Genomic DNA, 26,966 nt, shown 5'->3' on the forward strand with positions numbered 1-26,966 from the left:
TAACCTTGAAACATAGACAGCAGTGCTGTGCTTTGATTTTTTCACTCAACATGGCCTTTTCCACCTTTTTGTTGTTTGTTTTTGTTGTTTGTTTTTTCTATGATCTTCCAGTTGTGTTGTGGCAATGTGACCAGTAGCTAATAGGCATGCCGCAGCATTTGGTTTCTTTGGTTATTTCCAGAACATTTTTTAAAAGCACTGCTCTGAACAGTTGCTTTCATATTTAACCTTGTTATAGATTTATTTGCTTTTTGTGCAGCATATCTATAAGTGGAAATTTCCAAGGCATTGAAGAACACTGTCAGAAGTTGTTCCATTTTCTGCACTTTAGTAGTTTTAAACTATAGTTTTCTTACAGTTTTAATTATCTGTGTTTCATACATTCTTTCTGTCTGTAGTATTCTTTCTCCAGCTAGTATTTCAAAATTTGTAATCTATAATAGCAAAACTGCATTGATAATTATAGAGGCTGTTTCATTACTTACTTTGAAAAAACAGATATACTTCAGTCTTTTCCATGCCATCTAGTTTACTGGACTTTGTGTGATGAAATATGTTTCTTCTCAATGGTGGAAAAAAATTTCATATAATTTTGAGTTCCCTCAAACTGTTCTAACAATTTATAGTTTTGGTATCTTTTAATAAATCAGTTACTTGATATAGACCTGAGTTGTAACAAGCTGAAAATGTTGTCTTTCAGTGAATGAATTTTTACTCCATGAAGGTCCTATGCTACTGAATATGCGCATTAAGCATCTGATGAAATCAAAGCTGTTAACTCAAGCAACAGTCCTATCAAAACTATGCTCTGATCACCCAGAAATTGGTCTCAAAGGCAATTTTAAACAAACTTACTTAGTCTGTCTTTGCTCTGGATCACCAAATGAAAAACTAATGCAAGAAGTGAGTATACATTTTGTGACTGTTAAAGCAACAGTATTCAAAGTCATTCCACTTTGAACAGAATATTAAGAAAATACGTCATTTCATATTTGGTGGATTTCTGAGAAGGGGATTATTTATGTACATGTTCTTGAATAGTTAATTCTGTATAAAGTATAACAGTTATTAAGTGTTGCTGAGGTTCTTATTATATTTCAGGAAATATTCTATCATTTAGGAAATACTGGGTTGGATCAAGGCTAAAATTTCCATCTGTGGAATGGAACTCTCCTGGCTCCCCCTCCCATTGCAGCTCAGTGATCTCCACAAAATGCTTCCCCTGAAAGACCCTAAGCAACAACACGGGTGGGGGGTCTGCAGCAGTCATGGGGGCATTGGTGGAAAGTACTAGCTTTGTCTGGATCGAACAAACTCCTGTGATTGATCCTAGATCAAAGTGAATTGTGTATCAAAACATGCACAGAAGATTCTTAGGTTTTTTAAGTAATTGTTTAGGGACATGCTTTTCCAAAGGAGGTCCTTAAGACTAATTATGATGGATGAGTTCTGTGTGAGAAGTGTTCAAGAGATTAATATATGTCAGAACCCTTCTTTGTTGAAACTGACAATCTTTTTTAACTTTTGAAGAGACATGACAAAGTTAATCTAACTGGTTTTACCTTTACATTGGGCTGCAGAGAGTTACCACAGGCCTCTAAACAGCAGTTACATTTGTGGCTCCCGTACTAGCCAGACCCAATACCAGCATCATGTGAAATCAGATCACTTTACTTCCCTGGCTTCACGGTCCTTATGGTGACCAGATCACTTAAATTCACACACACACACATTCTACTGTCTTGGGAGACATGGTAAAGTAATTCTTAAATTATTCTGCAAAACATTCCTTTGCGATAGTGTGACTCTTAATTCTCACAATGGAAGCCATGTTAAAATTTGATTTGGCTTGCAAAGAATGTTTCATACAGCCCTGCAGTTGTAGTGGATAACATATAGGTATGGCCTTCTTCTTTTTACAGTGCTAGTGTTTTTCTGCAGACTGTATTTTAAACCTAGTTCCTGCTGAAGTGATAAACTTTTCTGGGCGCATTGCTTCAGACTGGTGATATGGGCTCACATAATGGTATGGCCTTTCAGACAAAAACCCCCACAGATATATGAAGGAGACTGGTTCTAGTGGAGCTACCTCATTTTCTTTGTGGAGGGTTTTTTTGTATGGAGAACTGTTGTTCACAGTGTAGCCTGAAAAGTAAGGGCACCGTTTTAAAGTTAGACCTGACTACTTTTTTTTTCTCCTTTGAACCTTCCTCCTCCACAGTCTTCTCCCTCCTATGTCTGGATGGTGGTATTTGAAAGATACCTGTGGCTACTGCCTATTTTGTCTACATAGTAAATCCAGGTAGGGTGTTTCACTGGACCCTACCAGTTACTTCTGCCTCCTTTTGTGCTGCCACCACTAAGAATTTTTCTTTAAAATGAGTCTTTAAGTACGCAATATCAGCTTTGCTCAGTTTATAGTGAAGTTCCAGTTTAAAGATAAATCACTTCCTAACCCATTCCTGGTAGGGAAGTGATGGGCACAAGAGATTAATAAGGCATTAACCAAGGTTTCTTTAAAAATAAATCCATATAAACCCTCCCCAAAAAAGTTATCACTGACAGAAGGGTTTCCATAATCAGAGTGACTTTCTCTCTTCCCCCCTCCAACTGCTGCCTGAAATGCTGCTCCTGGATGGTGGGGAACCTGCAGCATGAAGGGGTCTGCTGTGGAATAGGGAAGGTAGCAAAAATCACCTCCCTTTCATCAGTGGAAATGCAGTGTGGAATCTAACCCTTTGGTTCAGAAGGAGCTCTCCCAAGTGAATGCAGGGCTGTTTGTTTGACTAATCATATGCTAATTTTTTTTCTCAACCAACAGACTCTTGTTCTATCATTTAAAATAATACAACTTAGAGCTCCTGAATATACATATCTAAAAGCTATATAATGTATCTGAACTGTTGGACAAAGTAATTTAATCACAATACCTGAGTCTTGTCCTCCCCCACTCCCCTTTAACCTGCCAGAACTATTGTGACTTTAGCTTCTAGCAAACCCACCCCTCCATTTATAGACTAGTTTGTACTTTACAATAATGTAAGGGGGATGAAGTATACATGAAATGAATTTTAACTCTCTGGTATGTCATGTGAAAAGGAACTTCAAAAGCAGCCCAGGCCCTGGATGAAAGACACATCTTTTGCTTTTTTTACATTTCAGTGACCGTGTAGTTAAGAAGACACAAAATGAACTTGCATTGTTATTCTGTTTCATTGTATAGTAGTATGTAAAGCCATCTTGGGGGTGCACATTGCCTCATCTTACTACAAGCTGACTCATTGTACTATAAACTGCTTTCCTTGGTTTCAAGGAAGAATCAGCCTCCAGTGGCTGGACATGTGTGTATTATTAATTATAAAATGATAGAAGGAGGAGTGCTAAAGTAGTCAGATGGCTTCTCCAATGTGATTCTGACCATGGCAACTTGGAACAATGTTCCTTCTTTGGTTAAGTGCAGATGCAGCCTTGGAACCACCAGAATATTTCTATGGGCCCCCCAAAAAATCTGTCTACAGAGCTAGCTTTCTTTCTTTCTTTCATCCATCCATCCATTGCAGCCCAACATGTTCTTCCCTGAAATGATGTTCCTGGGGATCCAAACCACTGTTCCCCAATGTCTTAACCAATGTTAAGAGATAAGGATTGTCCATATGTTCATGCGTTCTCCTTTCTTGAATTCCTTCCTTCTTTAACCATGATGAATCTTTTGTCTACACTGGTGATTAATGCTAAGTATGGTGAACTTTAAAACCAATTTTAAAGTAAACTGTGGCAGCAGTTATGAAATAGTTAACCTGTGAAAAAGGAGGAGAGAAGGGATTTTGAGTAGAAAAGGAGCATTTGAACCTACATAACAGGATATTTGTGTCTGAAACATTAAAAACCAAGAAAAGTTGCATATTTATGAAATACTTATATTTCTCTCCTCTACATTTATCGGAAAATCGTTTGGCTCCCAGAATTCTTGAATTTTTCATTTTAAACTTTGGAAAGCTCTTATCCATTGTGACTTCAGTTTAGCACATTGTTGTGACAGTGAATCCAGTTTACATATAAGGAATTTTTATTCAAATTTTTGATCCTGATTTCTTTCAAGCTCTTGCTAAATTTCAAGCTCTTGCTTGAAATATTTCATCAGTTTCTTAATGTTTGTTAATAGGACTCATTTAAAACTTTTTCATGCAACTACGTTACGTTTTATCTGAAAATAAATGTTGTGATCAGTGTTTTTTGTTTTCCATTTCAGATTGCAGACATAGATTGCAAAGATGCTTTAGAAATGATCTGTAATCTAGAGTCTGAAGGAGATGAAAAGAGTGCTCTGATTTTATGTGCAGCGTTCTTATCTCGACAACTGCAACAAGGAGAGATGTACTGTGCATGGTAGGTTGGAATCCCTCTTTGAATCATACTAGAACTGTGCAGCCAGTGTTTAGTAGATATACAAGGAGTCATTGAACAAAGGTGGCAAAATAGTAAAGGCACAGAGTGTCCATTTCTCAGAATTAAGGCCATGTGATGTAAAAAATCACATAGAACAATGGTTTTACTAATTTTATTTATTTTACAAAACTTCTAATGTCTTTCCAGTAATGTAACTTCTAGTATACTTATTGTATTGATTAATTTTGAGTGTATGAAGTTAATTTTAGTATATAAAGAAAATAGCTTTATTTGCAATTCTTAGAGGCTATTCAGATCCCTTCCCTTCATGACATTTTGTGAAATGTGTTTTAAGCTTGATTTTAGGAATGATAGCTTTATTCTGCATTACAAATCTCTCTGATTTATATAAAACTGTACTAAGCTGCTTTATGCTTTTCTGCAAAAATATAGGTGAGTTCGGCTGCCTGTTCTGTTGTTATCTGCTAACTCAGCGTTCCCAACCTTTTTGGCAACAGGACTGGTTTTCTGGAAGACAATTTTTCCATGGACCGGGGGGGGGGGAGGCGGTGGCACTGGGAGTTTTGCTCTCCCCCCTCCCAAGGCCACCCTGCGCCCCCGTCCCTGCCCCACATGGAGGTCTTTAAATGAGGGGGAGAGACTGGGCCTGCTTCTGTCATGTCCTCACTAGGCAGCGAGGTGGCAGATACAGCCGATCTGCCTCCCCCTCTCATTTAAAGACACCCACCAATAAACTGAGGTTGCTGGGAAGCCATACTTGGAAGAGAGCACATGCCAGTGCACCATCCTGTCCCTCTCAACTTCCCAGGTCTGTGACCCAGGAAGCTGAGAGCGCAATGTCTGCATGGACTGATTGCTAATAGCCCACGGAGCAGTACTGGTCCACGGCCTGGGAGTTGGGGACCACTGTGCTAACTAATCCAAATTAGATTCCTTTTTCTTGCTCCTCACCCTTTCTCTGCTTACAATGGAAAATTGTTTTGATGAGTTACAGTATGTATGTTGTTTCAATTTTAACATAGTTTTAATTTCTTAACACATTTACAGGGAACTAACTCTCTTTTGGAGCAAGCTACAGCAAAGGGTCGAGCCTTCGGTACAGATATATCTGGAGAGATGTCGTCAGTTGTCTGTGTTAACAAAGACAGTATATCACATTTTCTTCTTAATTAAAGTAATCAATTCAGAGGTAAGATACAAAAAAGGGTTGTTATTTCTATTATGTGAGTTAAATACCAATTTTTTGAGCTGAAAATTAAATCAGTTAGTTGCTACATGCCAGTCAGCAGAGTGAGCTTGATGCATGGAAAGATGGTTATTGAAATTTCTGTAGAGTCCATATAAGGAATTTGTGCCTGTATAATACAACATCTGGAATCCTGTGGAAGACATGTTCTTCAGAAAAACCAAGGAGAGTATCTGCTTTATGTTTGTAGAGAGCACCCATTCAGAAACAGCTGCCTCCATTGTAGGAGACCATTGGCTTGCAGCCTTCCAAGATTCTATGACTGGTTCCAGCATCCCATGGCAGCCTTTTTGAGATTTACCCTGACCCTTTCCCATAGCAGCCATATTCTCATAATTCCAAAAATGATCACAGTCTAAATAAAACTGAGGACCCCTGGTTTAACGAAGCAGTTTATTGTGATCTGTAAATGGAGTGAGTCCTGATCTACTTTTTCATTTGTCAGGGGTGGGGCAGATATCTTCCTGAGATTCCTGGATTGCTACTGCCAGTCAGAGTAGGAAATACTCTGATTGTATTCAGGGGTGGCCAACGGTAGCTCTCCAATTGTTTTTTGCCTACAACTCCCATCAGCCCCAGCCAGCATGGCCAGTGGCTGGGGCTGATGGGGGTTGTAGGCAAAAAACATCTGGAGAGCTACCGTTGGCCACCCCTGCCTTATAGCATTATGCCAACCATTATGGAATCTATTAAAACTAGGCTAGGGTCTTCCTTCTTACATCTGATATCGCCTGATTAAATTCCCATAAATGGGATGGCACAAAGGCACAAAAACAAGTTCTTTCTTGTGCTCTGATTAGTTTCTGCTTAGTGCTAGATCCTGTTGGTTATATTTACCACGAGGGTTCAGAAATGATTTACCTTCATAATTGCCAGAATGAAACTAAATAGGAAGTGCTGGCAATGTCCATTCATGAATACAATATGGCAAGCCTTCTCTGAGAGAAGGAACTTGAGCAATCTCTTGAGAATTTTAATCTTTGCAAAAGGTTTTGGTTATTGTCCAGTAGAGAGGCTGATCCACTGTGTCTCTCTTGGGCAGAAAGTTAATTGATGCTTAAAATAAAAACAGTGGCAGAGCAGTTTTTAAACTAAATCTTGGGGGAAAGCCGACAGGAGATGAAATGTCTCTGGTTCGGGAGGGCTCATCTCAAAGAGATGAAGGGTTAGCTGTTACTTTTCTACCGTGTAATGGATCAGAGTTGTCCACTGTGGTGGTGACAAACAGTATGGACTGTCTGCCAGTGTCTCAAGGCAGCAGGAGGAAGGTTGCGGGCGTAGCTTGCCTGGGAAATTCTAGATGTTTGTATGCAAATGCTAGAGGTGTTCGAAGTAAAATTGGTGAATTGGAATGTTTAGTGTTGGGAGAAAACATAGACATTGTGGGAATTTCAGAAACTTGGTGGAATGAGGAGAATCAGTGGGACATGGTGATTCCTGGATATGTTATATCGGAAGGATAGGGAGGGAAGGGTTGGAGGTGGGGTGGCTCTGTATGTCAGAGAGAATATACGGTCCAGTAAGACTGAGGTCAGAGAATTAGATTCCCTTCTAGAAATGCTTTGGGTTGAAATAGAGGGCCCAAAAGGAAATTTAACTATGGAAGTTTGTTATCGCCCACCAAATCAAAAGATAGAGGACAATTATAATATGATGGAAGGATTAAAGATAGTGGCTAAATGTAAAAACTGTGTCATGTGATTTTAACTACCCGCAGATTGATTGGGTCAATATGTGTTCTGGTCGAGAGAAAGAGATTGAGTTTCTTGATGCTCTCAATGACTGTGCAGATGGTCTCTGAACCTACCAGGGGTGGGGCGATCTTGGATTTGGTCCTAAGTAATGCCCAAGACTTGGTGAGAGATGTAAAAGTGATGGCACCGCTTGGGAGCAGTGACCATAACGTTATTGATTTCACCATTTGTATAAATAGGGAGTTGCCCCAAAAGACCGTCACAACCGTGTTTAACTTTAAAAGGGGTAAATTCTCTGAGATGAGGAGGCATGTGAAGAGGAAACTGAAAGGAAAGGTAAATACGGTTAAAACCCTTGGGGAAGCTTGGAGGCTATTTAAAACTACAATCCTAGAAGCTCAGATAAAATATATACCACAAGTTAGGAAAGGCACAAACAGGTATAAGAAAAGGCCTGCATGGTTAACAAACGAAGTAATGGAAGCTGTAAAAGGTAAGAAGGACTCCTTTAAGCGGTGGAAAACCAGTCCAAGTGAGATTAATAAAAGGGAACACAGGCTGTGGCAAATCAAATGCAAGACTGTGATCAGGCAGTCAAAAAGGGACTATGAGGAGCATATTGCAAAAAACATAAAGACCAACAATAAAAATTTCTTCAAATATATTAGAAGCAGAAAACCAGCCAGGGAGGCAGAGGGGGCCCTTGGATGACCAAGGGGTCAAAGGATTACTGAAGGAGGATAGGGAAATGGCTGAGAAGCTGAATGCATTTTTTGGCTCCGTCTTCACTGTGGAAGATGAGAAGTGTTTGCCTGCTCCAGAACCACTTATATTGGAAGGGGTGTTGAAAGACCTGAGTCAGATTGAGGTGACAAGAGAGGAGGTCCTACAACTGATAGACAAATTAAAAACTAATAAGTCACCAGGTCTGGATGGCATACATCCAAGAGTTCTGAAAGAACTCAAAGTTGAACTTGTGGATCTTCTGACAAAAATATGTAATCTTTCATTGAAAACTGCCTCCGTTCCTGAGGACTGGAAGGTAGCAAATGTCACCCCCATCTTTAAAAAGGGTTCCAGAGGAGATCCAGGAAATTACAGGCCAGTCAGTCTGACTTCAATACCGGGAAAGTTGGTAGAAACCATTATCGACAGAATGAGTAGGCACATGGATGAACACAAGTTATTGAGGAAGACTCAGCATGGGTTCTGTAAGAGAAGATCTTGCCTCACTAACCTGTTACATTTCTTTGAGGGGGTGAACAAACATGTGGACAAAGGAGACCCAATAGATGTTGTTTACCTTGACTTCCAGAAAGCTTTTGATAAAGTTCTTCATCAAAGGCTCCTTAGAAAGCTTGAGAGTCATGGAGTAAAAGGACAGGTCCTCTTGTGGATCAAAAACTGGCTGAGTAATAGGAAGCAGAGAGTGAGTATAAATGGGCAGTCTTCACAGTGGAGGATGGTAAGCAGTGGGGTGCCGCAGGGCTCGGTACTGGGTCCCATGCTCTTTTAACTTGTTCATAAATGATTTGGAGTTGGGAGTGAGCAGTGAAGTGGCCAAGTTTGCAGATGACACTAAATTGTTCAGGGTGATGAGAACCAGAGAGGATTGTGAGGAACTCCAAAGGGATCTGTTGAGGCTGGTTGAGTGGGCGTCAACGTGGCAGATGCAGTTCAATGTGGCCAAGTGCAAAGTAATGCACATTGGGGCCAAGAATCCCAGCTACAAATATAAATTGATGGGGTGTGAACTGGCAGAGACTGACCAAGAGAGAGATCTTGGGGTCGTGGTAGATAACTCACTGAAAATGTCAAGACAGTGTGCGATTGCAATAAAAAAGGCCAATGCCATGCTGGGAATTATTAAGAAGGGGATTGATAACAAATCAGCCAATATCATAATGCCCCTGTATAAATCGATGGTGCGGTCTCATTTGGAGTACTGTGTGCAGTTCTGGTCGCCGCACCTCAAAAAGGATATTGTAGCATTGGAAAAAGTCCAGAAAAGGGCAACTAGAATGATTAAAGGTTTGGAACACTTTCCCTATGAAGAAAGGTTGAAACGCTTGGGGCTCTTTAGCTTGGAGAAACGTTGCCTGTGGGGTGACATGATAGAGGTGTACAAGATAATGCATGGGATGGGAAAAGTAGAGAAAGAAGTACTTTTCTCCCTTTCTCACAATGCAAGAACTCGTGAGCATTCGATGAAATTGCTGAGCAGTCAGGTTAAAACGGATAAAAGGAAGTACTTCACCCAAAGGGTGATTAACATGTGGAATTCACTGCCACAGGAGGTGGTGGCGGCTACAAGCATAGCCAGGTTCAAGAGGGGATTGGATAAAAATATGGAGCAGAGGTCCATCAGTGGCTATTACCCACAGTGTGTGTATATATAGAGAGATATATAATTTTTTTTTTTTTGCCACTGTGTGAAACAGAGTGTTGGACTGGATGGGCTATTGGCATGATCCAACATGGCTTCTCTTATGTTCTTATGACAGTTCAGATTCTAATAAAGAAAATATAGTAATTCAGCACTCTGCCCTAGCATTGCACATATCATGGTAATTGTGAACCATTTTTCTTATGGCTTGTTTGAGAATGAGGGTGTCAGCCTGTCTGTGGGTTCTAATTCATGATAGTCTTGAGGCAAATATTTCTCCATTCAAGAACAAGCAATATAAGATCTGTGGACTGTATCTATTGCCATTCCCCCCCTCAAGCCTCTTTAAAGTCCGTACAGCCTGTGCATCCATCATGTTGAACATGTCAGGGGAAAGGTAGTGATTTTTCTATAGAAGACATTTAGTGGGCCTATTGTATGTAGACTTAATTTTTGCCTAGCCCTAAGGCATTAAGGCTGTTTCGTGTGGTAGTTAAGTGTGCAGACTCTAATCTGGGAGAACAAGGTTTGATTCCCATTCTTGCACATGCACCTGCTTGAGTGACCTGACAGCTCTCTCAGCCCCACCTACCTCACAGGATATGGGGAGAGGAAGGGAAAGGAGATTGTATACCACTCTGAGACTCCCAGTGAAGGGCAGGGTATAAAGCTCTCATCTCCTCTTAAGATGTCTGGATAAATGTAAATACCAACACTAAGGTGGGGCCCTAGTTCTCCCAGAATTACAATTGATCCCCGGTCTACAGAGATTAGTTCCCGTGAAATAAATGGTAGCTTCAGAAGGTAGACTGTATAATATCATAAATTCAGGTGTGTAGTTGTTGGTCTGAAGCAACAGAATGAAGTTGGCACCTTTAAGATCAACAAAGTTTTAATTCTTGGTGTAAATTTTGTGTGCATGCACACTTCTTCAAATACACTAAAACAGACTTCCTCAAGCCTTCCATATAGGTAAAGGAAGGACTACTTAGAGTCAATATGCATAAGTAATTGAGCAACACATATAACTAAGATTGGATTTATGCAGTCGGTAAGACCTGTGGATGGCAACAAACTAGCCTACAGATAATAAAAAGTTGACAACAGATGTGCGAACTAGGTTTGAGTCCAGTGGCACCTTTAAGACCAACAAAATTTAATTTTGCATATAAGCAAGAATTGAGTAACTTAGCTTGTGTAGTGAGATAAGAGTCCAATATCTCAAGCCCTGGGAATTCCATTGTCCTGAGTGTTATAATGTGTAATTCCGATTCCAGTCAGTTTCTGAAATTCCTTTGCAATAAAACAGCTACTTTGAGGTCTCCCATTGAGTGTAGTTGTTAGAGTAATGCTCAGACATAGGAATCTGACCTATGCAGTCTCTTTTTAAGAATGTCAAGTACCAACAGAAAATTGCAGACATTTAGTGATTAAAATCAACATTACAAACTACATAATATTTATGAATGTCGATACTGTGGTTATAGTTCAATTAGTGTATAAAACCTGTCTGTTCCTTTACAGATTGAAGCTGCTGGACTTGCAACCTGCATTGAACTATGTGTGAAAGCATTGCGTTTGGAAGCCAGTGAGAACACAGAAGTCAAGATTTCCATTTGCAAGACTATATCTTGCTTATTGCCCGATGATTTGGAAGTTAAACGTGCTTGTCAATTGAGTGAATTTCTTCTGGAGCCTACAGTGGATGCATACTATGCTGTTGAAATGTTGTATAATCAGCCTGACCAGAAATATGATGAAGAAAACCTTCCAATACCAAATTCATTACGTTGTGAGCTCTTACTTGTATTAAAAACACAGTGGCCTTTTGACCCAGAATTTTGGGACTGGAAAATGCTAAAGCGACAATGTCTTACATTGATGGGAGAGGAGGCATCAATTGTATCTTCAATAGATGAGCTAAATGACAATGAAATGCATGAAAAGGCAGAAGAGTGCCAAGAAGAGAACAAAGATACTTCAGTGAATGGACTTCCTGGATACTTTGATGAAGCTACAAATTTACTTAGAGGGATAAGAGATAAAAAGCAGAAAAACAGAGAAATAAAGAAGCTGAGAGAACGAGGATTCATATCAGCTAGGTTCAGGAATTGGCAAGCCTACATGCAATATTGTGTATTGTGTGACAAGGAATTCCTTGGACATAGGATAGTTAGGCATGCACAAAAACACTATAAAGATGGAATTTACAGTTGTCCCATATGTGCCCAAAATTTTAATTCTAAAGAAACTTTTGTTCCTCATGTGACACTACATGTTAAGAAATCCAGCAAAGAGAGACTGGCTGCCATGAAACCATTAAGAAAACTAGGAAGGCCACCTAAAACAGCAACTGCGGGTGTGAATAAGAAGAATAATACTGTAGTTAAGCAGGAACAACGACACATAAAAAAGAACAGCCTTTATGCAGCAGACTTCATTGTTTTTAATGATAATGATGGCTCCGATGATGAAAACTATGAAAAAGACAAACCTTACATTCCAGAGATGATACCAGTTCAGAAGCCGTTGCCTGTCAATGAATTTACTTGTCCAGTTGCTTTGTGTAAAAAAGGCTTTAAATATTTTAAAAATTTAATTGCACATGCAAAAGGTCATAAGGACAATGAAGAAGCTAAGCGCTTCCTTGAAATGCAGAGCAAAAAAGTAATTTGCCAGTACTGTAGACGACACTTTGTAAGTGTTACCCACCTCAATGACCACTTACAAATGCATTGTGGCAGCAAACCTTACATCTGTATACAAATGAAATGTAAGGCTAGTTTTAACAGTTATGCTGAACTACTGAGTCATAGAAAAGAGCACCCAGTCTTCAGGGCAAAATGCATGTTCCCTAAATGTGGAAGAGTGTTTTCTGAAGCATATTTGCTTTATGATCATGAAGCACAGCATTATAATACCTACACTTGCAGATTTGTAGGTTGTGGAAAAGTTTACCGTTCTCAGAATGAATTAGAAAAACATGTTGAAGATCACACTAAACAGTCTGAAAAAATATTGCAACCTGATGGTGAGGCTAACTGGTCTCAACCTTTAGAAGATAATGAACCTCCTGAGGAGACAAATCTGAAAGAGGAATTGGTGTTGCCATCAGAAAATGGCACAAATAACTATGTCAAAACTCAAAATTATATCACAGAGCAGGTCAAAGATGAATTGCTGAAGATTGAGAAAACAGAAGTGTCTGCTAGTATATTGGAACAGAGTAATTCGCTCTCCACTGACCGTTTGGAAGAGCCTTTAATAACTCCAGCAAAGTCAGAATTGGTGGTTCCAGCCAGCAATGTTTTGATGCCTCTTCTGGGTCAGAAAATTCGAGAAAATATGGCAAGAAAGGGCAAATTACTCACTTTAAGCACTAAAATAGATACTGCTGCACCTTTACCCCAACTACCATGCTCAGTAGTTGAAGATAACTGCAGTGATCTTCCAGTTTTTCAAGAAGAAAAAGAGGATGACCCTATTAGCCAGTCCCAGTCTATTTCCATGAATTCAGTTACAACTACTTCAGCTTCAAGTTTAACAAAAAGCCTAGAAAAACAGTTAAGCCAAGTGCCTTTTAACATACAGACTGAAGTAGAGTATCAGAATTTACTGACTTCAAAACCTCAAGTTGAAGAGAGTGCTAAATCTACTACTAATCTCTATACTCTGCCTCTGAAACCATTGGAAGGGATTACAGTTACTCCACCCCAGCCTAGTTTAGGCACACCTTTTGTTCCAGTCATCCCATTGGCAGCTCCTGTCCAGAAGTATACTTGCCAGGTTGAAGGATGTACGCGAACCTACAATTCTGTACAGAGCATTGGTAAACATATGAAGACAACACATCCTGATCAGTATGCTATATTTAAGATGCAGCGCAAGAATAAGAAAAGTCGAAAAACAAGCAGTTTGCAAAGCTTGCCAAATGATAGCAAAATAGTTTACTTTTTGCCATCACAATCAGCTTCTCCCACTAGTGAGGCTTTTCCTCAGCAAGCCAAAATCAGTTTAAATCCCTCATGTACGAGCCAGTTGCAGCAGCTCTCTAATGCTCTTTTCCCAACACGCCTGGAAAGTATGACTGATTCAGTATTACCTACTGTGGAAAGTATAAACACAGGTCTGTCTCCTCATATTAAAAGTGAATCAGAGACTGCATTAGGCTCCCAAATTGAACATTTGTCCAGTGCAACTTTATCTTCACACCTGGATGATCTGGAAAAGCCAGTTATGCCTTTGAACATTGACAGTGGTTCAGATCCTTTCCTCCCTTTGCCTGCAGAAAATGGTCCAATTTCTCTCTTTCCTTCACCAACAGACAATGGTCCAAGTTCTGTCTTTTCACAGATGGAGAGTACCGATCATTTTTCTTCCCAACTAGAAGGAAACGCTAATTCTGCTTTCTCAAAAGAGGAAAGTGTTGACTCATTGTTTCCCTCTCAAGTGAATAATGATAACTTCAGTGAAGTCACTCCACAGTCTCCACTATCAGCAAAGGCAAAAAAAGATCGTAAACGAGGTATAGATGGAAGAGAGAGAAAACCAAAGCATAATAGACGGGCAAAATGGCCAGCAATTATCAGGGATGGTAAATTTATTTGTAGTAGATGTTACAGGGTTTTTTCTAATCCCAGATCACTTGGTGGTCACTTGTCTAAACGGTCATACTGTAAACCTCTAGATGAATCTGAGATTTCTCCAGAAGCTCTTCAGCTTAATGGACAATCCTCTCTACTTGCCAGTATGATTCTTTCTTCCAATGCTTTAAGCTTACAGCAGCAGCAGGAATTGACATTTAATCCAGAAACATGTTTTAAAGAGCCATCATTCCTGCAGCTGCTTGCAGCTGAGAATCGGTCTGCTGCTTTTTTACAGAACTTGTTTCCACGGACCAGTATGACTAATTTCAATACAAATGAGAATGAAGAAGGAAATGAAATTATAAAACAGGCCTTGGAAACTGCAGGCATTCCAAGTACATTTGATTCTACAGAAATCCTGCCACATATAGTTACTACAAGTTGTGTCTCTGGTACTAGTCAAATAAGTGCAACCGTTTTGCCCAATCCAGGAGTGTCACCTCTGTTACAAGCTATGTGCAGCCCTGCTACCTTGCTAACAGACCAAAATAGAATACTTAACACCAAAATTTCCTCCATAGATGAATGCAGCAGTTTACCTGTATTTCCAGATGAATTAATACTAAAGACAATTGAAAATGGTTTATGTCCCAGCTTGGTTTCTAATTCTCCTGCCTCATTGCATAACTTTGGAAATAATACTTCACGAGCTTCAGTCATAAGTAGTGTTAAAAATTCAGAATCGTGTAATTTGAATAAAAAAGGGGTCAGTGTTTCAAAGAAAAAGAAGAAAGCAGCTGCTTCTTTAGTTGTGCCTAACATTTCCCAGAAATTAATAGTTAATGATTTAACAGCATTAGGGCTTTTAGCTAGAAACACTGAAGGAAGTGTGCAAGTACCCACAGAGAACTTTCAGTCAAATGTATTGACAAACTGTGAATCTCCAGTGTTAATGGAAAGCCTTACACAGAAACTAAATAATGTAGTCAATGAATTAACAGCAGATGTCAAAGAGAATATCAAAACCACAGAGGAAATCAATGCGGAAATTTCTCCTGCATTAGTGAAAAGTGAAAATACTGACTCCCAGCTTAATCTAGGCTCTTGCACTCAAGGAAACTCTGAATTAGGTATCTCAGAGGTTAATATTATTCAAAATTATGAGAAGACGCTTGAAATAATTAAAACAGCTATGAACTCCCAGTTGGTTGAAGTAAAAACTGAAATCCAAGAGGTGTCAATTGAATCACTGCAGAAAGCACAAATGAATGCTGCTGAATCTTCTTCAAAAAATTCTACACAAAATATTAAGTCATCTAACCCTGCTCAACTTGTCATACACACACCGATTGTCACCCCTGGCAAAATGAACCCTTCTCAGTCTGAAAGCTTTCACAAAGATGATACTCAAATTATGGAAATTTTGGTACGTTTGAAAAAGCTGACATTAGAAGATGAAATACTTAGTCAATCATTGGACAGTGTTATTCATTGTCTTCCAGGAGATGCACTGCTGCCACAGATCCTTGTTCCTGTTGTAGTATCTGAGAACAAACCTCTTGCACAGCCATCTTCAGAAGCACGTACTCAGTTCAGTGAAAAAGTCCATAAGCCTTTTATGTGCCAGGCACCAGGGTGCAATTACAGTGCTATGACAAAGGATGCATTATTTAAACACTACAGCAAAATACATCAATATACAGCTGAAATGATACTAGAAATCAAGAAACACCAGTTAAAATATGCCCCCTTTAAATGTGTTGTAGCTACCTGTCCAAAAACATTTACAAGGAATTCTAATCTCCGAGCTCATTGTCAGTTGGTGCATCACTTTACAACAGAAGAAATGGTAAAACTGAAATTAAAGAGGCCATATGGGAGAAGATCTCAAAACAAAACTGCTAGTTTAACACCAAGGCCTGCTGAACTAAAAACTATTCCATGTGCGTTAATAGAAAGTAAAAATAAATCTCAGTTGATTGTAGACCATGAAATAAAGAAAGATGCATGTATAGAATCTGTGAGCATTCCAGAAAGAGTTAGAGCAGAAAGTACTCCTTGTGTTCCTGAAAAATTAGAAAAGCCTCCCCAAGTAGTTCCAGCTCCACTTGAACTTCATAGCATAGTCCCACTTAGTAATGTGCAGGTGCAACCAAAAGTCCGTAAGATCCGAAGGCACAGGAAAGAAAAAGAAGAAAGAAAATACAAAAAACCCGTTCGGAAATCTCTGGAATTTCCAACTAGTTACAGTCCCTACAGACCATATAGATGTGTGCATCAAGGTTGCTTTGCAGCTTTCACAATACAACAGAATTTAATTCTTCATTATCAAGCAGTGCATAAATCTGATCTGCCATCATTCTCTATAGAGGCAGAAGAAGAAAGCGAGCCAAGTAAAGAGGATGGCTGTACTAAAGAAGACTGTGATGAAAGTGGCACTAGCTTATCTGTAAAAGAATTTAGATGTGAGGTTAGAAATTGCTCTCGAATATTCCAGGAAGTAACTAGTCTTATTCAGCACTACATGAAGCTCCATGAAATGACCCCAGAGGAAATTGCAAGCATGAAGTCAGCTCTGGATGTTGGAAGATTCCCCTGTGATCAGTCTGAATGTAAATCAACCTTTACAACATATATTAATTATATTATTCATCTTGAGACAGATCATGGAATAAGGATCAAGCAAACCAAAACAGAGGATGGCATGTACAAGTGTGATTGTGAAGGCTGTGACCGTATTTATGCAACAAGATCAAATCTCTTAAGGCACATTTTTAATAAGCATAATGACAGGCATAAAGACCATTTAATAAGACCAAGACGGTTCCTGACACCAGGTCAGGAAAATATTTCAAGCAAAGCTAACTTGGAAAAAACTATGAAAATTAAGCACAGAGGACTGAAATATAATAAGACAAGAAAAAATGGAAACAAAATTCCAGTTAGGACCAAGCGGAAGAGAACTATTACTGTAGAAAATAAAAACTCAAAGTTGGGGCAGATTGATGAAAATAAATCTTTTTCATTGAAACGTGGAAAACATGTGTATACAATAAAGGCTAGAAATGATGCCTTATCTGAATGTACAAGCAAGTTTATTACACAGTATCCATGTATGATAAAAGGTTGTTCATCAGTTGTCACAAGTGAGAATAATATAATAAGGCACTATAAATGTCACAAGTTATCTAAAGCATTTACCTCACAACACAGAAGTCTCCTAATTGTCTCAAATAAACATTCATATTCATCAGATAAAGAAGTATCTTCACAAAATGAGATTATTGAGGACAAAAAAAGTGAAATAAAAGAATTGCAGCCACATTTGTCAGAGAACTCTGAGGATTTAAAACCCTCTACTCCATTAACACAGAAGGAGCCTGAAAAGGATGAAAAGGATGAGGTAGATGAGCTTGCAGAACTGTTCATTACCAAACTTATTAATGAGGACCTCACAAGTACAGAGAACCAAGCAAAGCCCTCTTCTGATGTAAATAGCAACTTACAGGAAACCAGCTCCTGCCCTTCAGAAAAGCAAAACATAAATGGTAATTTAAAAAGAGCATGCAAAGAAAAAAATCCCTCTCAAAACAAAAAAAGGAAAGTTGAGAAGCAGGATGAAACACCAACCGTTGAACTGAGTGATCTCTGCAGAGAGGAGGAAACTGCAGTTGCAGTTCAAACGGCTGAAGAACACCCTGCAGCTTTTGACTGGAGTTCATTTAAGCCCATGGGATTTGAAGTATCTTTTCTCAAGTTCCTTGAAGAGTCTGCTGTGAAGCAAAAGAAAACTGCAGAAAGAGGCTTTCATAGCTGTGGAACAAGAAAACGTTCTTACTCAAACTCACGAAAATCTCATGAAAAGAACTCTTTGGCAAGAAAACGGTCCTGTTCTGAAAGTGAAACCCATGTACAGTTTGCTAATGCATCACGATTTCAGTGTAGCAGTACTGTAAAAATAATTTTAGATAAGACTTTTAAGGATTGCACTGAGCTTGTGTTGAAGCAACTTCAGGAAATGAAACCTATTGTCAGTCTGACAAAACTCGATGGACATTGGGAGGCAAATCCAGAGGTTATAAAATAATCGGGTAGTATGAGTGGACTCATAGTACTGATAATTCGTGTGTAAACATGACCTGTACTACACTTTTTATTGCGTAGGAAGCCATCAAGCATGACACTGTTTTTTAAGGTTTTCTGTTGAAGTGATTTAAACTAGCAAAATCATGACAGTTGTCATGTGAATTTATTTGTTTTTATCCCTATGGGACTCAAGGAACAGAATCATTTTTTCAGTTTTGTAAATAACTGATCAAAACCTCAATTTTTAAATCAGATTTGTCCTTTCCATGACTGAAATCTTTGTGAATTGTCTGTGGTATCTTTCACTGGGTCACTGCTCATATATAACAGTACTTTTTATTTGTAGATACATTTTTGTATATATTTATTATTGTAAATCATTTGCTGCCACCAGCAGTCTGTAAGTCTGAAATATTAAATGACACATTTATATTCAGAATTTTAATTTGTAATTAAGTGATCCAGTTTTTAAAATGTCCTTTTAATTTTAAACTTTTTAAAGTAAAGCCTAGGTAAGTCTACCATATCGAGTTTATTTTGCATAAAATATATGTATGGGAAAGGAGTTTGATCAGACCACACATAATTGGTTAAGTACATACTGACACTGTTTTTGTAACGTTAAACATCCAGTACCTTTCAATGATACTCATGTAGTTAACTGAATCTTTATCCTACAACTGCATTTACATTGCTTTTAATTGGATCAACAACTCTTCCTCTTCCATTGTATAATGGAATTGTAAATTTTACATAGTTTGCTGACACTGAGAATTTAAACCACATTTTGGTATTGAATAACCCATCGTGAATGTGATAGAAAACTAGTAGTGTGGAGCAGTGTATATATTTGAGGTGGTGATTTGTGAAGTAGCCCAGTATTGCCTTAAATAAAATCACATTTCATTTCTTGTTTTATACATGTTATCTTATAAAGGTCCTTTTTGTTTCTGTAGCTAACATCTACAGTACTGCTTTGGACACATAAGGAATTGATTTTTAAACATACTGATTACACTGTCCTGGTTTCTATATGTAAAATATGTGACGTAATTTGGGGACAACCCTAAGCAGGCCTGCATGGAAGTGTCCCATTTAATTTATTGGAGGTTACTCCCAGAAGAGTGTTTTTAGGCTTACAATGTGAGTATTAGAAAATAAAGTGGTTTTAAATATAATAAGACACAAGACTGTGCCCTTAAGAGCAAAATCAGATGGCTTTAGTCAGTAAATGAGATGGTTTATCTACTCATTACCAATTCCAATAGGGAACTAGGGTTGCTTCTGCATTCTCTTAGTAGTTTTGTCATTAAACTAACAATATTTACATGGAATTTAAATAGTCTATTAAATGTAATAGACCATAGCTTTTTTGCTGGGTTGAGGGAGAGGGACCATATTTTCCCCCAGAACCTTCCTTTGTTTCAGTCCTTATCCTTGTATTGTGGCATTCTTATTCAATATGTCACTATAGTCAGGGTACCAGTGTGAAAATTCACTCCACTCCACAACCCATAGGCAAAACGGAAACCTGTAACAATCATACAGTTCTGCATGGGGTGGGAGTAGAAACCCCATTCTTTCATAGCAGCAGTAAAAGTTTTCATCCAGGCTTTGAAGAACTTCCATATGAGAATAACTTCGGTTTTATGTATGTGTGCATCACAGAAAGGGTCTTTCATTTCTCATAGCTGCTTCCAGGTGTTGAGATTGGGGGGACCTTTGGAACCTTTGAGAGTGAAATATGGCTCAAGGGATACAGCAAGTAAAGAGAACTGAAAGAGTTTGTGCAGCAGTGAAACGGGATGGTTTGTTCTGCATCCCACCATCCCCCTCAGAGGTCTCCTCAGGAGCAGCTTTTTGATGTAGTTCACATGGTCCAATTCAGTATTCCTGATATGAGCTGCAAAAGGCTCTCAGTTATGTAGTGCCAAATAGATGAAATTGTTGATTGAGTGAAGTACCTACAACTTTTTGCTGCAGACTTTCCCTAACTTAACATTAACATCTCGGTACTAAATATTTCATTTTGCATTTTTTTGTCTCCCTGATAGTTAAATATCAACAATAAATGCAGATGAAACCTGCTTTTTAAGGTGGTGTTAACTGAAGGAACAAATAACTTTTGCAGCAAGTGCCTTCATCTTTCTCAGCATCTGGAGTAATTCAATAACATGAACTTTCCTTAGTCTCTTGTACTCCCATTCATTAGCCATCTCTCCTCAATATTATTTTATTTACAAAATTTAAACCCCACCTTTCTGCCCCCATCAGGGCTACCAGATGAAAAACATCAGTTATAAATAAAAGCCCAACCGTGGTGGCAATTCTGAGGATTTTCATTTGTTGGCTGTAGCCTGCACAGGATTGGCTCACACTGTCTCTGCCATGCCATTGGCTGATTCCCTGCCCACCGCTGGCCCCATCAGGCAAGAAACCCAACAGAAGGCCACTGACCTTCAATGGAGACAGTTCTCTGCTGACAGGGAGCTTACTGATCAGTACTGCTTCTCAGGGCCTGTTGTAGGAAGTCCGGGAGGGGGAGGGGGTGGAGAGTGAATACCTTCACTTGTGTGGGTGGGATGACAGCAAGGCTGGGGGACACTCACCCAGAGGCCTTTAGTTATATCTTTCCAGGTTGGTTGGAAATTCCTAAGGTATCACTACAGGCCTCTGAGGGAGGCCTTTTCTCCTGGGGAATCACTGTTGCCAGTCTCCAGGTGAGAGCTGTAGAAGCTGACTGGGTGATTTCAAACCAACCTGACCTGCCTCACGGGGTTGTTGTTCAGACCAAAGGGGGGAGAGGAGAGGAGAACACTGTAATGGCTGACAACTCCCTATTAAACAGTCTGTCAGAGATAAACTGTTGTTCTAAGAAGGTCTCACTACAGGCCTCTGAGGCAGAATGGACTACAGCTGCCAGTTCCAGGTTGGTAGGAAATTCCTGGAGATTCAGTGGTGGAGTTTGAGGAAGGCATAGGAGTTAGTGCTTCAGAGTGGGGTCTGCCAGACCCAGGTCCTTGCTGAGTGATTTCAGACCAGTCACAGACTTCCAGCCTAGCCCACTTCACAGGGTTGTGAGAGGAGAATGATGCAAGCTGCTTTGGCCCCCCCTCCCCCCACATACACACTGTGGAGAAAGGCAGCCTATGTAGAGGCTGCAGGGAGGGAGAAGGAGATGGAAAGCTGAAGTCAGAGGGGCAGATAAAGGGAAGGAGATAGGGTTGCCAACTCTAGGTTAGGAAATACATGGATATTTAAGGGGTGTGGCCTGTGGAGGGTGGGACCTCAGGTACAGCACCATTTCCTCCTAGGTAACCACTGGAGATCACTCAGATTTACAACTGCTCTCTAGATAGCAGTGATAAACTCCTCTTGAGGTGGGGGGAAATTAATACCTTCACTTGGGTGGGTGGGAAGACAGCAAGGGTGGTGCCCAGAGCCCCTTGTATTTTTCTTCACAATGGGCCTACTTCTAGTACATAATAAAAACACACCTTACATATCAAAACATCAAACAAGAACACATCAAAACCAAACTAAACACATGCAGAAACAACAGTTAATGCATAGGGCAGAAATGAGGGATCACTGAAGGAATGCCAGATGAAACAAAACCTTCACCTGCTGGCAAGAGATGACAACAGAACGGGACAGGCAAGTTCCTCAAGGGAGAGAATTCCAGAGTTTTGGCGTCATGATCAAGAAGACCCTCTCTTGGGTTGTCACCCACCTAATCTCAGAAGACCGTGCATCCAAAGATTCTTGCCATACAATCAAGATGCATGGCTAGACCAGGCTAAATATGTTGTAGTGCAGCAGTCTCCAACCTTTTTGGCACCAGGGACTGGTTTTGTGGAAGACAATTTTTCCACGGATCAGGGGAAGGGGGGGCGATGGTTTTGGGATGATACAATTGTGCACTTTATTTGTATTTGGTGTGGTGGTTAAGTGTGTGGACTCTTATCTGGGAGAACCGGGTTTGATTCCCCACTCCTCCACTTGCAGCTGCTGGAATGGCCTAGGGTCAGCCCCACCCACCTCACCCACCTTGTGGTGGGGAGGTAAAGGAGATTGTGAACTGCTCGCAGTTTGAGATTCAGAGTTAAGGGCAGGATATAAATCCAATATATTATTATTATTACTACTACATTGTAATATATAATAAAATAATTATGCAACTCATGACCCGGTTGCTAACAGGCATGGACCAGTACTGGTCCATGTCCCAGAGGTTGGGGACCCCTGTTGTAATGTGACCTGCTGAGTAGTAGAGAGCAGATAGAATGCCTGTGGAGACTGAGGACTGTCGGGATAAAGCTGCAGATTGCCTAATTGGGAGATGTAAAGTATTGTTGAAAAGTTAAAATGTTTATCAACTATTTATAATATTTGGTGGTTGAGGCTAAAATATTTTCTAACATTCACCTTAAAATACATTATTTGTATTTTGTTCCCACTGGAAATAATCAGTGATGCTCAGATATATTATTGTCACATTTGTATTTGTAAAAGATGCCTTTCTGTTACGAATTGCGCTTCAGTATTTTGATGTTTTTTGTTATGAAACTTGTTGACTCTGCTATCCAGGAGATGTGTAGTGAACATAACTGAATTTTTTTAAGTTTGAAAAACTGAAAATTGCTCAGACTATTGTTCTAATTCAGTAAATGGAGACGGAGAGAGATTTAGTTTCCAGCATTCTTAGTCTTTAAGGAGGACAGAGCTTTTTTTGAACAGGAATACACAGGAACGCAGTTCCGGCTGGCTTGGTGTCGGGGTGTGTGGCATAATATGCAAATGAGTTCCTGCTGGGCTTTTTCTACAAAAATGTTCTGTGTGAAGCAGTGGTGACATCAGGGAGTGTGGCCTAAATATGCAAAGGAGTTCCTGCTGGGCTTTTTTGGTAGAAAAAGCCCTGGAGGAGGATAAGCGTCTCTTAATCGTGATGGGTATTTTTGCAGTAAGGTTTGTATCCCACCTCCATGTATGTTTAGTATTCAAAAACTAAGTGAAGTAGCCCTTATGCCTCATGTAAATCATAATGGGTATCATCTCTGTTCATGAAGAGAGCATGACCTGAAAATGAATTTGCTGCTTCAGCAGTATTCAGCTGCCTATATGTAGGGCACAAACTGGAAAAACGCTGTTTGTATTGGTTCATGGATGAAACAGATGGTTCATGGCCCTGCAAACTCAGTTGAAAGGGACCATGGTCCCTTTAAATGGGGTTTGCAGAAAACATGAAAAACAGCTGAGCAGCTGGGAGCAAGCTTTCCCCTCCGATCAGCTATTTTTCTCACTTTTTTGTGCTCCCTGCTGCTCAGCAGTTTTTGTGGTTCTTGTGGGGAACAGGAAGCAAGGGTTTAAAGAGGCTCAGAATCTCTTTAAACCCCTGCTTTCCTCTCTATCAACAAACTGCTTTAAAAGTTTGTGGAAGTTCATGATGGTACAAACAGGCAAAATCCATGATAAATTTTGCTCCGTGGTTTGGTTTGTGCCCACCCCTACCTATATGCTGCTTGTAGCTAATGTGTCCAGTATTCCACAAATCAATAAATAATTTTAAAAATTATTTAATTTGTAGAATCATTCAGCTAGAGCAATAAGAATATGCTAATTTGTTTTTCCATAGCGGCAGGTCCCAGATTTTAACTTCAATTGAAGAATTTGGAACAAAAACCACCAGTGGGGAAAGTGATAGACAATATCATTTGCTCCCCAGAACTACTTCTAATTGGCAGCTGTTATGCCACACCATTCTTTAAACGGGTGTTAGTGATTAGGAAAGGACAGGAATGTTCGTAGTGTGCAGTATTCTGCTGCGCTGGAAAAAATGGGTGCTATTTTGTTATGAAGTTGTGATATGTTTTTTTAATGAATGCTGAAACGATGTGGTATTCTCATGAGTGTAGCCCAGATCAAGCCAGAGGGATGACCAGTTTATGAAGATTTTTTTCTGATAGGATTTAACCCATTAAGTGCATTCTTCTCTTAGTCCTGGCCTTAATAACCCCTAAAAACCTACATTCTTCATTGTTTTTGAATATCCATCTGTCTAACTTTAAGCTGCATGTACATGTGCAGTTGCCTCCCACACTGAAATGTGTGACCACTCATGCATGAAAGGGAGCAATGTGCCACAGAGGGAGGAGTCCCTATTCTTTCCTTTCCAATTTCCTCCATCCCAGGTGCTTTTCCGACAGTTCAGATTACAGGTCAGTGTTATCTGCACTTCCATTGAGGAGGACTGGTACTATTAGCAGTGGGCAGGTTTGCCATTAAAATGGGATAGTCATAAAGAAACATAAGGAGATTTGAGTATTTTAGATGAAGAAAAAGTATTCTAAACCAGAGCTGATCAACTTGGTAGGCAAATCAAGAAAGTTACTTTTCCAGTTACTTTCAAATTCTTGTTAATCTTGCTGGCATTGAGATTAGAAGTATAATCCCTAATTGTTCTTCATGAAAAGCTGAATTGACAAGACTCCGCAAACTTTCTGGGCATTTATATCATATTCTTCAAAATTTAGATACTGAATCACAGAGAACTGCTTATAAAAAGACCCAAAAAAACCTTTAATAGTCCACGTGCAGTATTGAGAAAAGATTTACATAAACCTAAAGAATACATTTCTATTGGAAATTACACAATTTTAAAGCATCAATGGATAAATGTGTGGGAAAGAACCAATTAGTTTTCCATTTGGCGGCATGTATAAAAATTAGACTATGAAATTGGTCACCAGGATAACCTCTTTTTTTTGTTTATGAATTGAGACCATTTTAATTATAAAACCAAAAGTCTATTTGAAAGCATGCCTTAGAAATAATAGGGGGGGGGGGGTTTACTATTGTCAACCCTATGCATTACTTTGTAGTCTAAAATCCCCATTGCAGAAGGCTTCAAAGATCATGTTGCACAAGAAAAAAACAAAACCCTAATTTGCTAGTTTGCATTTAGATAAATTACATTTATTCCTGGTATCAAAAAGGAGATCTGGTTTATATTTTAACTACAACAGTAATTAGTTGTGACCTTGTCATTTGTTCTGTGGCATGTTTCATGACAAATCTTCATACGGTGATTTCAGGAAAGTTTTCAGGGGATATTTGATGTGTGCACCTGAAGGGCCATTTGAGAAGCTGGGTCACAAAAACACTGCGACAAGCTTTTGCTGGGCCTCATGACTTCAGTGTAGTTGGACGTGCTTGTTTAAATCTCCTCAGTTCCTGCTAACAAACGAATATTCTGTGTGGGTTTTTTTCATATGGGCCAGTACCCAAACATAATTCCAGTGCAAGTGGCTAACATGAATTGTACTGTGCTTGTTTACTTGAAGTTGCTGTTTTTTAATTTACAAATATGTATGTTTAGGATTGCAGCACCTAATATGTATTTGTGCCTTTCCAATATATTTTGAGATGCATCTCCCTTTCAAACTGGGCTTGTACAGCAGATTTTTCTGAGAGAGAAAAACCCCAATGGTCCCATACCAGAGAGCAAAAAGCGCAAATGCAGTGTACCCATGTCTATTGTTTGTTCATTGTGCAATATGGGTTTAACTTCAGTTGACAGATCAGGAAAGATTATGACTAGAGGAGACTGAGGCCTCATGCTGGTTGGTACATGAGAACATCTTAGAATCAATAGCTTGATCTTGGTTGTTTCAGAGTAAATAGTGTGTCTAAAGAGGACAGATATTGATACTGAGAAATGGTATCTTGTTTTTAGAACTTGTCCTTAATCCAATACCCTATCTTGAAGAGTAGACTACTTAATAGGTAAACATGTTCTGCTGAAGTGACTCAATCCTGCCAAGGAAATAAATTCAGTTTACACGGTAAGTCTTCCTGAGTTTAAAAAAAAAATGGAAGAAAAAGCCTTCAAAGATTTTTAGGCACCACTGAAATCAGGGTTTGCAGTCCAATCATGTGTCCCTATTCTGTACAATGCAAGCATGCTAATCAATAATCCTTTATGCAAAGTTAATATGTGCAAAAAAGATGGTGGGTAAAGGTGAAACCATCATCATATGTAGTGCTTTATAGAATAGTGCAAGCAAACGGCTGATTATAGCTTGGGATACTTTACGATTTTGAAATGCAATCCTAAACAAAGTTCCAGTGTCATATCCATTGATGTCAGTAGGCTTGGAATGGCTCAGGATGGCACTTAAAGGGAAGGAGACAGGAAGGAATGTATATGTAGTTATGTGGATCTGCTGATCTAAAACTAGGAAATTCTACAGGCTAAAATGTGAAAGCCTTGGGCTTACAAGCTCTTCCTGGCCCTATTCTGTACAATGCAAGCATGCTAATCTTAAAGGACTTGGAATGGGAAACTTCTTTGGGTCAACTGTAACTTTTTTTTTACAAGGAAATGGCATGCAGCAGTATATAACAGTATAGACATCAACCTTTTGTGCAAAGTTAATGTGTGCAAAAAAGATGTTGTGTAAAGGTGAAACCTTAGAGAGACTGTGCATTAAATAGGGGCAAATAAATCAACATTATGGGAAGAATACCAGTGAACATGTACACAATCATGAAAAACAAAA

General features: G+C 39.3%; 1 protein-coding gene across 2 annotated transcripts in view; it reads left to right on the forward strand.

Annotated features, from left to right (window-relative positions):
* The window catches only part of ZNF292 (zinc finger protein 292), a 70,218-nt gene extending 50,895 nt beyond the window's left edge, over positions 1-19,323 (forward strand). The window contains exons 5-8 of one of the 2 annotated variants that reach the window (XM_060236791.1): positions 701-903; positions 4,250-4,386; positions 5,455-5,596; positions 11,258-19,323. In XM_060236791.1, coding sequence (XP_060092774.1) covers positions 701-903; positions 4,250-4,386; positions 5,455-5,596; positions 11,258-18,406 — 7,631 coding nt within the window. In that variant the 3' untranslated portion in view covers positions 18,407-19,323. Of the gene's footprint in view, positions 1-700; positions 904-2,219; positions 2,303-4,249; positions 4,387-5,454; positions 5,597-11,257 lie in introns of those variants that run through there. The other variant, XM_060236800.1, reaches the window with a different exon arrangement.
* The last annotated feature ends 7,643 nt before the right edge of the window (positions 19,324-26,966 follow it).

This window comes from Heteronotia binoei, chromosome 1 (genome assembly GCF_032191835.1).
Source record: "Heteronotia binoei isolate CCM8104 ecotype False Entrance Well chromosome 1, APGP_CSIRO_Hbin_v1, whole genome shotgun sequence".
In the NCBI taxonomy this organism is placed as follows: Eukaryota; Metazoa; Chordata; class Lepidosauria; order Squamata; family Gekkonidae; genus Heteronotia; species Heteronotia binoei.